Source organism: Sycon ciliatum, chromosome 13 (genome assembly GCF_964019385.1).
Source record: "Sycon ciliatum chromosome 13, ocSycCili1.1, whole genome shotgun sequence".
Lineage (NCBI taxonomy): Eukaryota > Metazoa > Porifera > Calcarea > Leucosolenida > Sycettidae > Sycon > Sycon ciliatum.
The window spans coordinates 27,509,205-27,524,705 of NC_088655.1; the positions used below are offsets into that span (position 1 = coordinate 27,509,205).

General features: G+C 48.9%; 1 protein-coding gene across 1 annotated transcript; it reads left to right on the plus strand.

The window, feature by feature from the left end:
- The first annotated feature begins 11,127 nt into the window (after nucleotides 1-11,127).
- LOC135829334 (uncharacterized) lies at nucleotides 11,128-11,700 on the plus strand. Its single transcript, XM_065341739.1, has one exon. The coding sequence runs from the start codon at nucleotides 11,128-11,130 to the stop codon at nucleotides 11,698-11,700; it is 573 nt and encodes a 190-aa protein (XP_065197811.1).
- The last annotated feature ends 3,801 nt before the right edge of the window (nucleotides 11,701-15,501 follow it).

Genomic DNA, 15,501 nt, shown 5'->3' on the forward strand with positions numbered 1-15,501 from the left:
AAGCAGACGTTCCCGGTGCTTCTCTGAGTGGTCGTAAGCCAAGGGATCTGCACGTACCAGAGTTGAAAAGGTGGCTGGCGTGCCGTGGTGCGTCATGCTTTTTGGCTTCTCAGTAGGTCTTTTCTTTCACTTCTGAGCTCAGCCCCCTCCCTCACACACCACCACAAAATGCATCTGCACACATAATTATATCCGCACTAACACACCACCACAAAATGCATCCGCACACAAATATCCAGACAAACAATGGCTATGCTGCTGTGTCTGCGCTGTTCATATACTGTATATCATAATAATACATCACTCCGTATCTGTCTTTTCATGAAATGTTATACGATACTGTGACTCCACCGAATTATCTGCATGTATTTTTTTAGTACTAGTAAATACTTGGCTAAAATTCCCAAGCTCAGCTGCAGCTGTGTATAGTAATACAACTGTCTGATGAGTGTTATTTTCAATCACGAAGTTCTGAGTATCAAAAAAGAAAGACTTGCTTGTGTCATTGCCTTGTGAGAATTGTATTTTTAGTACATATATACAGAAGTACCCATCGCAGCAAGTACCGGCACGACAGAGTAAACGTTCGTCAATAAGTTCAAATGCATATACATGTATCAGCCATAAGCTGTACTATTATGCAAACAAGTTGTGATGATAGTGTCCGGATGAAGTTTTTATGCCACCAACGAGCCCTGGAAATTAGTCAACATTGCGCACACGTAAATAAGCTGGTCTAGAATGTCAAACATAGTATTATCAACTTCCTTGCCAACGATCTCAAAGCACTTGATCCTCTGCATTTTCCTTTCTACATGAATCCGTACAGCAGCAATTTTCTTTGTACTTGCAAGATCTTGAGGGGTCATTTGGCGTCCTCCTTGGCGAAATGGGGGGATGTTCAGGCGGACCCCATGGCTAACAAGAAGATCTTGTATGTCAAAACCTTTGTCTGCCATAATGGAATCGCCATGCTCTAATAAACTGATTAGGCCGCTCTGTTCTGTGATGGCACGATCCGACACAGATCCTTCGAATACTTTCGAAACAAATGTCACATGGCCATGCGGTGCAATGCCGATAAGGCATTTTACCGTGTTGTGGTTCTTGTACGCCGACCACGTAGCACTCTGCCGCGCCAGCGATGATGGGATGTTAATGAAAAACTCTGTGCAGTCAATCACAACGCGAGTTGTTGCATACCACTGCTTGAATGCAGGTGGCATCAATTTGTCTATTCTTCTCCTTGAAAGCCAAGATGGAAGTTGACGAAACTTATGGTACATTAAATTTACCCAGGTTGTGACAGTGCGCGAGACAGTGGATGGGTGGACTTTAAACCGGTCGGCAAGGTCAACTTCTTTCAGTCCAAGACGAAGACGGACGAGGACGAGAAAGAACTGCTCCATCAGCTCTAGCTTCGGTTTACTGCCTGGTTTGCTGCCGTGTTGCATCGCGTCATCAGGTGCCGTCCGTGAACCCATCCACGTCCGCATCACCTTGGCGGAATCGTGCAGAAAGTTGAAGCATGCCATGAACATAAGGAACGATGAAAATCCAGTGTAGAAAGACAATAATTTCTGGTCATTTTTTACTCTGTGGATAGAGAACACATGTCTCTCTGCAGCATTTAACTTGGCTTCCATGTCCTCTGTGGCCAAGCAACGACTTTTGAGGACCTCGTTCTCACTCTTGAGCAAATCCACTTCTGCTCTCAGCATTTCAACACATTCACAGTGCTGGTGTTCAACTGGTACTACATATACGTCTGGGGAGTCATCTGCAGAAGGGACAACATCAGTGGCAGTTGCAGACTGGGTGATGGCAATGGAGGCGCCTTGAGCTGATGGCTTTGGCTTCTTTGCCGATGGCAGCGCGTGTCTTTCTGCTGGTGGCTTGCGCTTAGTCACTTCAGGGCGAAAATCGAAAATCGTAGGTACGGCATTTGGCAGAAGCCTTCGGCGAGTCTGTTGTGACTTCTTCTGCTCGGACGGTCGCTTGTGTGCTCCTGCGTGATATACCTCATCCGCGAAGTGCCGAGAACACACTTTCGTGTGCTTCGTGATGGTGAAAGCGGCTCCTACATCCCTATGAATGTTGGCGATCCAACGCTTTCTCAGGTCTTTGTCTTCAGGAAAACTGTGGAATGCGACTGCATCGTCTCCAGGTTTTCCGCTGTTGGAAACACACTGCGGGACACAGCAGTGATGAGGCATACTGTCGACAGGCTTGTACAGGATACAGATCCACGCAGAACTACAGCACGCTGTCAAAATACGACCAACCTATCAAACAAAATCAAACCACTTCAGCTTCTTCTCCACCTCGAGTCATGTCAAGGACACCCATTAGGTTTGAAAATGACCGTTACGCGATGATGTCATCGTCTAACGCGCAAAAGGACTATTCACGGACTCACGGAGTCACCACTAGTTGCACTACTCGTTCTGGGTAGATCTACGGGCGTAGCGAAAAAACCTAGTCCTGGATTTACTTTTCTGTTTTAAATTATGTATCTACATGTATGTCATTCGGATCTTCCCAAGTTGTACATTGTACTGTTGAGATTCCGAATTCAAATAAATCAATACCATACCATTTTGGAATTGGAGTTGGCGGTACGGTGATGAAATGGCTCGTTACCTACCTTACAAACCGGACACAACAAGTCCGCATTAGTAGCGAACTGAGCAACATCACAGTAGGCACAAGTGGAGTACCCGAAGGATCTGTATTGGGGCCCATCTTGTTCAATATCTACACCCGAGCGGTAGCTGCAGTAGCTCACCCGACCCCTAGTATACATTTTGCTGACGATATTGCACTATACCAAAGTGGTCCCAACAAGGCAACCACATACGGAGCTTACTCTGTAGTGCCTTTTCGGTGTACAGGCATGTACCGTACATGTAACTTTAAAGTAAGTATGGTCATGTACATGTACTACATGTACATTTACCTGTAGTGTCTGGTGTTCCACAGGGGTCCATACTGGGTCCACTCCTTTTCCTAACTTATGTGAACGATCTGCCCTCTCTAGTTCCAGACGTCAGCCTTTTTGCTGATGATACTGCACTGTTGTGCTCTGACAGCTCGCCGTCCAACCTCGTTACCTCCATGCAGACCGGCATTAACCCTTTATGGGTCTCACATAAGCGTAAGGGTCGTATGTGACCCTTACGGTAAAATCGCATTTTCTGAGAGTTTTGTTGCTAGGAGACAACTAAAATGATGCTCCACGCGTAGCTGAGGTTCAAGGCTTTCCAACGGTGTAAAAAACAACCATACTTACCATACAATTTTTTGCAGTATCGATCGACTGAAGTCTGGTGAAATTGGAAAAGACGACCATTCGCCATGCGCGCATTTCGAGAATGGGAGTGCGTCTCGTAAGGCCGTGTCAGAAAAGCTTTTCTGAGGACACTGACGGAACCAGTCTAGGCTGGATGTCCCTGGAGGATTTCCAGTGTAATGTGGTGAGAAAGAGAGCCGCGTTGAGGGCTCCTAGCTCAAATAAATCGTCCCCGAATGAAGAAATCAAATTTACCAACCAGCGAGGAAGCACAGCAACAGCAACTCTTACAAGGTCTTGTCAGGTGCGATCAGCTGATTCGCCTGGCCGTGAGAATCACGGCATGCGTGACATCGCACCTGAGCACTCAGCTGAGCGAGAGTGAATCTGACGCGAGCGGCGCTGAGGTGAACGAACCAAAATTGTGATATTAGAGAGGTTTTGCAGAGCGAAAGTTCGCAATGATTTTCGCGTTCCGGGTTGCGAAAACTATTGCGAACGTTCGCGCGAAATTTGTGTTTTGCATGTTTTTCGCTCCCAGGAATTTTCGCGTGCACTCGCTTGTTTGAGAAGTGGTCTTCAAACTCTTCATCCGATTATTTTGTTGTTGCGAGTGACGGCACCCTGAGTCATGACCTGAGACGAGAGCTCTTTGACTACCTTGTCCATGGCCGGAGACTCACAGACAAACGGGTTGGCTTGTGCCGTAATCTGGCGCATCAACACCTGAAATTCAAAAAGGCATCGCGCGTTGATGTAACCGACTCTGAGCAGTGAGAAGACGAGCAGGCAGGAGATCGGGGATGGTTCCGGAGATGAAGCAACACGGGCTGCCACAAGTATAGGAAAGCAAGCACCCGCCGCCAAGCCATGAGTAGAGATCAAGCACAAACATGAGGATTAAGGGTGGCTCACCGCGCACGAACAGTCCACAAAGAGCGAACATTACTGCGAACGTTTGCATGTTTCTCGCTCCAAGAAAATTTCGTGTGCACTCGCTTGTTTTTGAGAAGTGTTCTCTATCCGATTATTTGTTTGTTGCGAGTGGCGGCACGCGCACCAGGTACCCTGAGTCACGGCCTGAGACGAGAGCTCTTTGACTACGTTGTCCATGGCCGGAGACCCACAGACAAACGGGCCGGGTTGGCTTGTGCCGTAACCTTGCGCATCAACACTTGAGATTCAAAAAGGCATCGTTGATGTAACCGATTCTGAGCAGTGAGAAGACGAGCAAGCAGGAGATCGGAGATGGTTCTGGAGATGAAACAACACGGGCTGCCAAAAGTATCGGAAAGCTAGCACTCGCGGACCAAGCCAAGAGTAGAGATCCAGCACAAACATGAAGATTGAGGGTCGCTCACCGTGCACCAGGCTGACCAGCGGTCCACAAAGAGCGAAAATTACTGCGAAAGTTTGTTTCGCGTTTCCTGCAACTTTCGCGTTCAAAACTGCGAACGTTCGCACGAAGTTTCGCTTTTCGTGACGTCAAACGAAAATTCGCGCGAACGTTCGCTCTGCAAAACCTCTCTAGTGTGGAACTGTTGCTGCTGGTGCATCGCCAATGGCGAGGTATTCGAGTTCAAGGACGGAATTAGGAGCATATACTCTTCACCAGGACGTAGCGCTTACCTGATTGTTTATCGTAGGACTTCAGCTCCATCACGAACTTGGTATGCACTTCGTGCTGTGATTTTTGTGTTTTTTGTTCGCAATTGTATTTTCTCTCAACTTGAAGGGCTACTACGGGTCATACCCTTACCTGGATATAGTCATATTTGTGTTTTCTGGACTCGTCCAGGCATACAGATTTTGAAAATATATAGTTTACCCATACCTACAACTTACAGAACTTGAGTTATGGCTGGTTGTTTGTACGCGTGTTTGCGTGACCACCCCTCACATACATTGAGTAAGACCCACAAAGGGTTAACTCCACCATAGCATGGATGGAAGCTTGGAAGCTGAGGCCCAACATCGCGAAGACCGAAGCAATGTTCATCAGCCCATCGCCGCCTACTCAGCCGTTGCACTTTCCAGGAGCCAATGCTAACGTTAAAATTGTTCATGAACACAAACACCTTGGTGTTATATACGACAGCCATATGGCCTGGTCCCCACAGGTCCAGTCAGTATGCAAGCGAGCTAGCTCCTCCCTTGGCATGTTGCAACCTCACTGCCACCATTTAAATGACCATTGCCGAAAATTGTTCTTTACGTCGTATATTCTACCTATATTTGATTACTGTGACACAGCGTGGTGCGGTCTGTCTCAGGCCCTTGTTCAAACTCTGGAAATACACCAGCGTCTGCTTCTAAAAATCCTGTTTCGCAAAAATCAAACATTCTCCTCCCAACGTCTCTACAGTTTAGCTTCAGTATCTCCCCTCTTAGAGCGACACCAGCAACATCTTTGCATCCTTGTACACATGATCTTATTAGACCTGGCTCCAAAACACTTTGCTAAGTATAACTGGTTTGTGTCCACCAGATCAACACGTCATTCCTTCTCATTACCCCGTGCTAATACCTCCCTGTTTCTGAAATCTCCTATCTTCTCTGCGTACACTCTCTGGTCTTCCCTGCCAACTAGCCTTAAAGCATGCACAGACATTAAGGAGTTCAAGCTTCAGCTTCTTCGTCCTAAATAATCTCACCATTTTCGTCATGCCTCTCCTTGCAGTACTCTCTTTGTTTCTCTCCTTATTATTCAGTTCGCCGTGGTTGGCTACCACCCGACTTCTCATATATATTGGCAGTCTTCTGACGAGCCAGGAGATGTTGAATTAATAATAATAATAATAATAATAACATGTACATGTACATGTACATGTACAACAGTAATGAGAAGTCTGGATCAGTATTGGTTTTTATACAAAAGCAAAGTGTAAATAGCTGCAGCATGGCGCAAATCTAAAAGTTGTGAATGGCGGCAGTGCAAAGCGTGAATGACTGCATCATGAGGCAAATCCAAAAGTAAAAGTGTGAATGACAGCAGTGATGAAAGGTGACAACCACTGGAGCCGGTTGTCTCTAACTTGATTAGGTGATGCCTGTGGATGGTTTGAAGTTCCGAAGGTAGTACCTATTCTCGTGGCGACACTTTGACACAAGCTCACTCCTTTTGTTGAGAGAGAGAGGTGCTTGGGTGCTTGCGCGATTGCCAATTTATCCGCCAGGCACAGGCTGCACCTTTTGCTTTTGTTGCTGTAGGCCGCTGCTCTGCGGACCTGCGGTGTACCGCCCATTGAATGCTGCATGCCTTCCCTTCATCCTTCTTGATCCAGACGTACTGCGATAGGCGGGTGTCCTTCTCGTGTTGTCTGTGGCGGAATGAGGATTGGTGGTTATAGTAGCGTTGTTTGAATGTTGTTGCTGTTAATCCAGTATACTCCTTCTTCTCCATACCTGCGGTGACTCTTGCCTTATACACGATGCTCTCCGTTAGACACGCTTCGTCCAGTGGACATGAGTCTTTCGCCCGACAGTTACAACTCCTGCCTCCTGGTGTCGTTGTCACCTCCGTTAGCTTGTTTCTTGGGTCGTAGAATCGTGTTATTGTGTTGTTTGATGATAGTGGCCATATTCTGCATGCAACTGTAGCTAACCTTTACAGAGTTCCGGTTGAAGGTTTTTGTTGAGGCTTGAGCCTTTGGGAAAGTGTTTGGCCACTAGCTGAAGGAAGCGATGTCCGACGTCGGTGGCGACGTTCTTGCTAAATGGTGGGTTGAACCATTATGATATTCCGGGGGCGATTCCTTTTCTTCTTCTTTTTTGTCTCGTCCGTTTTACGCTCGTCAAAATATTGTACGTTCTCCCGGTATCCACTCTTCCTCAGCGCGTCACTGTAGATCGGAGTCGCATCTCTGAAGACGTCTTCATCATTGGAAATATCTGTTAGTCTTCTGCTGATCGATGCAGGTAGGTTCTGGATGATTGTAGGTGGATGATTTAGCTGGCAGTTGATGTACATCGGCTTGTCGTTCGGTTTCCGGTAAGGGCAGTACTTGTTTTGGCGAAATTGCCTCTTGTTACTTCAGCTTCAGCAGGCGGTTTGTGCCCCTGTAGCGCTACGTGTATGGTAGCTGCGCCATGTCGCACCTCCAAGACGAAGTACTCCACACTGTGACACTGGCCGAAATGAAAATGGCATGCGCAAATACAATGTCAATTGTCATGTACATGGACATGTTAGGGTTGAATAGTCCCCTATTGTGCCATGGCGTGTTTTCCTGTTCTCTCGTGCTGCTGACCTGAGACCTCGTTGGCTCACCACCTCAGCTTCAGATTCAGCTTTTGCTACCCTGGCGCGAACCCCTAGTATGTCATGTAGTAATGGCAAGAGTCAGGGGGTGAACCTTACAGTGTAATCCAACTATTCAAAAACACACCTGACAATGCATGCCACTGACATGTCGATAGGGAGTCCACTCCGAGTCAGGGATAGGGACTGACAACACTCAACAGTCTCGAACGTGAAGAAACGCACATTCATTCATCATGACGTCACTGCAACGACTACATTTTTACAGGTCACACTTGACAGCCAGCGTCAGTGACAAGTGGAGATCTTGACGACTTGAGTCGTCGAGAATGAGAGCTCACAATCAGTGCTAGACATGTGTTTGCACAAACACATGCATGATGAAGTAAAACAGTGTTACTGTTATGTCAGATGTTCATGTGACAGATACTGAGGGCTAGGATTTTTGTATTTATCACCACAAAGTCCGAGAGCCTAGGGACAGAGGACAGAGGGTACTTTTCAATGCTACATTTTTTTTCGGGGGTAACGGCCTCCTTTACGGGCAAGATAAAGTCATGGAGACGTGAAAAATAGAGATACCATGAAAAGTAAAATGCTACATTTGCTACATTTACATGTACATGTACAGTACATTGTACACTGGAGGATGTACCCAGTGTGCTACATTGTAGGTGTGTGCGGATAATGCTCGAAAAGGTGGCAGATTCTGCTCGAAAACCTCATGGCGGGCAATTCCTCGAATTCTGCTCCATTTCTTTATCCACATACCAAACATGCATGAAATGTACATGTACCAGAAAAAGTACCGAATTCTGCCAATTTTTCTGCCGGCATTATCCGCATATGCCTACAGTGTGCTGACAGTGCTCAACACCGCGGAGGCAGAGCAGAACAAGGACCAACCAAGGCTTGTTTGCAACTGCTTCAAGTTTCATGCTCTGGCAATTATCCGGCAACACAGTGCGAGAGCATGAATTATTAAGCCTTGGCTGTCCTTGTTGTTCTGCATGACATGTACACTGTACGTCACCCACGGATTTACTAGCATTTAAATAATTGATTTTTGAACTTCGAAGTAGTTTTAATACTGAATTATAAATTTGTTTGATGATACATGTACTGTACATGTACATGTACATGTATGTGCAATTCATTAATTTTTGCTGAGAGCGAAATCGCAGTGCCAGAGGCCCAGAGATGTGACAAAAAAAGGGTGAATCATTTGTCGCTTGGCTGTTTTTCAAATACTTCAGATCGACAGTTTGAATTGAGCTGAGCTGCTGTGACACGAGTCTCATGTCATGACACTCTCCTGTTGGAATGTTACAACTGTACAGGCAGGAGGAACCATACACGCAGTGAATGACATGAATTATTTTAGACTGAGGCTGACAGTGACGGGAGCTGTGAGTTTTCTTTCTTTCTGGAATCGGACGTTAAATGGGTACTGTACCAAGGCATCCACGTGGAAGTAACGTTATTCGCTGTAAACAGAGCGGTTAAACCGCATCCCACACAGGCTGCGAATCTGCAATGCCATTGTTTTTGATGCAGTATATTGATCATTATCGATAGTTAAGGGAAGTCCGGTGAAAAATTTAAATTTCAGGGTTGGTAGAGTTTCGGGCGCTGAGTCGAATGGTGTTGGTCCCACGTGTCTCCGACAAAGCGTTCTCGAGATATTTCCGTTTGAAAAACTGAGTTTCGGGGGCTGCGCCATGACGTCATGCGGCCGCGCCACACCCTCTGCAACGTCATAGCGTGCAGCTAGGTCAAAAGGAGTGCGTGAAAGCAATAGTGTCAGTGCTATTTCAAATGATTTGGCGACTCATATTAGGTGGTGCAAGCGACCCCGAAGACCTGTAACTCCTTGTGAGAGTGAGGATGCAGCCATGGCTGACCTTCATGAGTTCGGTCTGGGGCTGAGAACCTCGGTATTCAGCTGAAGAAATGGCCGCGCGGGCCCGTCAAGAGTGAGCGTTACTGAGTTTCCGGCTGATGAAGAAGCAGCAGCTATTGCAGACGAGGCTGATGAATTATCAGATCGCTGGAGAGCAGGGTCGCCAAAATGGAGAAGAGTGATGCGAGTGCTCTAAATGTTGTTCCATACCGATTAGATTCGCTTAGACTCCAGTGGCCTGCCACATGGTGATGTTTTGGTGCGAACTTGGAATATTTCGGACTACTCATTTGGAGAACAGTGCAGGCTCTTTGAACCACGGGCACGACTCTTCGCTCGCAACGCTATGCTGATGGAATCTGACAGTTCTAGGTCCGGGAGCTGTTCCCTGTTTTGTCACTTGTCACGGTTGTGCACTCATCGCTGTAGCATAAAATAATGAGGCGGGAGCGGAAAACTAAAATTTTCTTTCTCAAAGCACAATCACCGGCACCGGCAAGGAGAAACGCACGTTCTCTGACTACATGACTGTACAATACGACTGATAGTAGTGATACGAGTGTAGTACATGACAAGTCCGTGTGTTGACTAGTTTTCTGAGTCTTGTGTCAGTTGTGACTCGAGTCTTGACTCTTGTTGTATAGACCCCAGCACGGCAGTGCGGGAGTACTAGTACTTAGTAGTTCCGTCTGTGATGAGTTTGTTGACTGCACCATGTACCACAGCACCACTGCACGCACTGCATGCACGCAGCGCACAGCGCGTAGAGGCTGACGGAAAAAGTCCAACTCGGAAACGGCTAAAATACGGTATAACCTCGAGGTTTACCGAGCTGAAAATCACAGGGTATGTAGTGTTTGTAACACTGAATCGAATGGTCTTGGTCCGAAGAAGCTGCGACAAACAGTTCCCCAATCGAACGCGCTCCGAATATGGCCATTTTTGTACACAACTAGATGGTGTGGCTACCTGGCTGCACGCTGTGACGTCATCACCTGGATCTGGGTGATGCGCGCTCAAATTCGCACATGTTCGATTGGGCGTATCTGACGAACCATAAGCCGCAGCCTCCTCGGACAAAGACCATTCGACTCAGCGACTCGAACTCTACAGACTGTGAAATTTAAATTTTTCACCGGACTTCCCCTTTAATGACAATGTGTTCATTCCCAGTGTAGCGTCTCTGACGTTCTCGCATCATGACATCATCATTTGTTTGCATGTACACGTCATATTTTCCTCATCATCACAAACACTGATTCACCATACTCTCGCACACATTGTAATACCTACTACTACACGTACTTCTCTACCATAATAATTATGTTATGTTTGGCTAGCATAGTTCCAATACACATTACGACATCTTTTGATGTTACGCACTCCTCGCCTACAACGCTATTGTAGAAAAGTAGTCTTTACTCATCTCTTGTAAGTTCTGTTTGCATCCAAACACTTCTTCCAAACAGCACACGTCAGATATCTAACAAAACAACAAACTTCATTGCACAGTCTTCTATCACAATCTCTTTCCTATATAAACCTCCTTTCTCTTCACTTTCTTCATGACATTTAGTGTTCGCCAGTCTTGTAAAGATCTTGGAAACTAACACTCGTTGCACTGTATCTAGACTACTAAATTGGTGACCCCCGACGTGAGTAAAGTGCAATATGTCCAGCGACGATGGTTCTTCCGCTTCCGCCTCTGGAGCTTCAGCTGCCGCTAGCTCCTCCGCCCCGGCCCAAAACCAACCACTCGCCCGCAACGACCAACACGACGCACCGGACCGTCCGGTGTCTGCCATCACCTTCCGACTGCCGCAGTACTGGCCCGGCGATCCGCAGCTTTGGTTTGCACAGGCAGAAGCGCATTTTGCCAACCATCGCATCACCAACCCGCGGGCCAAGTATAATGTCGTCGTGAGTTCGCTGGCTCCTGAATACGCCGCTGAGATTCGGGACTTGCTCCTAGCGCCGCCAGCCGAGGAGCCGTACCAAGTCCTGAAAGAGGCGCTCACCGCACGCACACAAAAGTCCGATCAGGCACGGTTGCGTGAGCTACTCTCAACAGCCGACATCGGGGACAGCCGACCAAGTCGCGTCCTCCGACGCATGCAACAGCTTTTAGGCAGTAAGTCGCTAGACCCAACTATCCTGCGCGAGCTATTTGTACAGCGTTTGCCCGTGACGGTCCGCCTGATTCTGGCTGCAACACCTGCAAGCCTCAGCCTGGACGAACTTTAGGGTTCACGGCTTGCCACTAAAAGCACCCGTCACGTGCGCCTCCATTTTGGATTATGGACGCGCGCTACAGGCCGCGACAGCGCCTATCGAAGTAAAAAAATATCGACTCGAAGTCTAGCCGGAGAGCGTACTTTTTGAATTTTTCCTTGGCTTCAGTGGCTTCACTTCACTCGGGCTTTGCATTTTTCTGACTGACCTGGACTTGATGATGGCGGCGGTGGCGGTCTTGGCGAAAGATCTAGTTCCATCTGAGACACTCTGTCGTCTTTTCTTATCTGCTGAGGTTCTGGCAAAGCGCAGCTGCATCGAACCTGACTAGATGTAGCTGCACGCATCCTTTGTTTGCCCTGCAAATCTCGATCTGTTGCTCTTCTTGCTGTTTGGCCGCTGATGCCATGGAAGAAAATATTCTTCCTGTAAAGAGGCCGAAACTGAGCTAGGGCACGTCAAGATATGTAGGGTATACAAAGAAAAAGAAATGTCATAGTCGTTTCAGCAGCTCACGACAGCCAACACGCTCCATCGTCGGGATTGGAAGTATCCAGCACGGCTGTTCCGAGCGCTGCTGCTCTTGTTATTCTTCTTCTTCAGAAATTCTCCACACCTTGTCGGCCAAAGTACGCGCGCGCGTGCACGGAAAATAGATGCGCTGAGCCGTTTCTTGTTCGATTTTGACAAATAATGGCTTGTTGTTTTGCTCTCGACCTTGGCTATCCTTCTACCGTTCAGTATTTTACGGAAACGCAACGGCTCCCCCTGTTTTTTTAGCCGAACTTTGGCCAAAGTTACTGGAAAACCCGGAACTCGTTTGAAAAAATACGAACGGTGGAAGTCTTGGACCATGGAACGTCTTTCGTGCGTGTGGATTCAAAAATTCAGGCAGTTTGAGCCAACCGTAATGAATCCCGTAGAGTTGAAAGTGAGTGATATTGATGGGAAAATGCGATTTGAGCACTGACCGATTGTGTGGGACAGTATATGCACGCGCCTGTCACGTGCATGATGTAGCTGGCGACGCTAGCATGCCAATCCGTGAACCCTAAACTTGCAGCGCTTGCTGACAAGGTGGTTGAAAGCACGTGCTCAACCCCACTCACCGGTACAAGTGTTCACGCTCTGAGTGAAGCCCCTAGCCCTGCTCGGTCTAGTACGTATACGGCCTTATCATGTAGATCTACAGCGTCCACAGATGCGGAACAGGCCTGCACCGCTGACAGGGCTGAGATGGCCCAGCTCCGAGCTGAACTCGCCAAGCTGACGTCCGCTGTGAATGTGATGACCCGTGACACCGGTGCCCCTTCCCAGCGTGGCCGCCAACGAGAGCGTAGTCCCGGGCCACCGTCACGCCACCCAAGTGCCTCCAGGTCTCCCGGCCGTGACAATCACGACGACCTTTGCTGGTATCACCGTGCGTTCGGTGCGAAGGCGAACAAATGCCGAGACCCCTGCCGATTCCTGTCGGGAAACGGGAAGGCCAGCCACTAGTCGCGACCGCTAGTGTGGTTGGCCCCTCGAATACCGCTACCGGTCGCCTACTATTCGTCAAGGATCGCTCCCAGTCCGTCGAGTTCCTTGTCGACACCGGCGCCGCCGTCAGTGTTCTTCCTCCGTCATTCGTAACTCTGTCTCGTCGTGTTCATCGCAATAGCCCTCGCCTCCGTGCAGCGAATCAGAGCAGCATCGCCACGTACGGTCAGCAGCTGCTAGATTTAGACTTAGGTCTCCGACGCACTTTCAAATGGGTCTTCGTCGTTGCTGACGTCAGCTATCCGATCCTGGGTGCGGATTTCCTTGGCCACTTCCAACTCACTGTCGACCTGGCCGCCAGATGTCTCCGGGACTCCACTACTCAACTTGCCGTTGTCGGATCCGCCTCGGATGTCAGCACCTCCGCTACCAACCTGCTGGACACTGATAGCCCTAGTGAGTATTCTGCCCTGCTGAGTGAGTTTCCTGACCTTGTCCGACCGACCACTGGTGACTCGCCTGTCAAGCACAATGTGACACACCGCATAGTCACAGATGGCCACCCCGTCCACGCTAAGCCTCGCCGTCTGGCACCCGACCGCCTTGCTGTCGCTAAGTGTGAGTTCCAACACATGTTAGATTTAGGCATTATTCGTCCCTCCTCTAGTGCATGGTCATCCCCTCTGCATATGGTGCCAAAGAAATCCGGTGACTGGCGACCCTGTGGTGATTACCGAGCCTTGAATGACTGCACGATCCCCGACCGCTATCCCATCCCGCATATTCAAGACTTTACGTCCCACCTGCATGACAAGATCATATTCTCTAAGATTGACCTCGTCCGTGCATACCACCACATTCCTGTGCACCCTGACGACATCCCGAAAACTGCCATCACCACCCCCTTTGGACTGTTTGAGTTTGTCCGCATGCCCTTTGGCCTTCGCAACGCAGCCCAGACATTCCAACGCTTCATTGACCAGGTAGTTTCAGACCTTCCCTTCTGCTTTGCATATCTGGATGACTTGCTCATTGCTAGCGCCTCACCCGCTGAACATATGGCCCACCTTCGCTGCATATTCTCCCGCCTTGCTTCACATGGCATCTTGATCAACGTCCGGAAGTCGCAGTTCGGCCAGGATGAGCTTGACTTCCTGGGACATCACGTGACTGCCTCAGGTATCCGACCTCTCGACGCTCGCATGACCGCCATTCGTGAATTCCCACAGCCAGCTAGTGTTCGTAAGCTCCGTGAGTTCATCGGCTTCGTCACGTTCTATCACCGATTTCAGCCACATCTTGCTGCTAAGCTCGCACCTCTGCACGCTATGCTTGAGAAACGCCACCGCACCAAAGGCGCGCTCGTCTGGTCCGACTCGGCCATCGCTGCTTTCAATGATGTCAAAGCTGCGTTCACTGAGGCCATCACACTTCACCATCCTCGCCCGGATGCCGCCTACAGCTTGATGGTCGACGCTTCAGACATTGCTGTTGGTGCCGTCCTCCAACAAGAGCTAGATGGTGAGTGTTATCCTGTTGCCTTCTTTTCACGCAAGTTAAAGCCTGCTGAGACACGCTACAGCACCTTCTGTCGAGAGCTCCTCGCTATTTACCTAGCCATTAAGCATTTCCGACACTTCCTGGAAGGGCGTGTCTTCCATGTGTGCACCGATCACAAGCCTCTGACACATGCCATCCACAGCCGTTCACAGACCCACAGCCCGCGTCAACAGCGCCATTTGTCGTACATTGCTGAGTTCACGACAGATATTCGTCATGTCAAGGGTTCTCAGAATGCTGCCGCTGATGCACTGTCACGATGCCACCTACCCGATGAGCCCGTCTCTGCCATCACTGCCATTGACACAGCTTCCTTTGCCGCCGCTCAACAAGATGATCCAGACTTGCCCAGTCCTGGTAAGGATCCATCCACTTCGCTATGCTGGCAATCTATAGCTCTGCCCATGACTGATCACTCGCTCATCTGTGACACCTCTACTGCGTCTGCCCGCCCGTATGTACCTGCCAAGCTGCGCCGTGCTGTTTTCAATTCGCTTCACGGCCTCTCCCACCCTGGTACCCGCGCTACCAGGCACCTGATTACAGCTCGCTACGTCTGGCCCGCGATGAACAAGGATATTAGTGAGTGGTGTCGTTCCTGCCACGCTTGTCAGCAGTCTAAAGTTCAGCGCCACACCACATCTCCCGTGAGTGCATTCAAGCAACCTGATGCCCGTTTCTCCCATGTCCATGTCGACATCGTAGGCCCGCTTCCATCTTCTAGTGAGTCTCGCTACCTCTTGACGATGGTAGATCGCTTTACTCGCTGGCCCG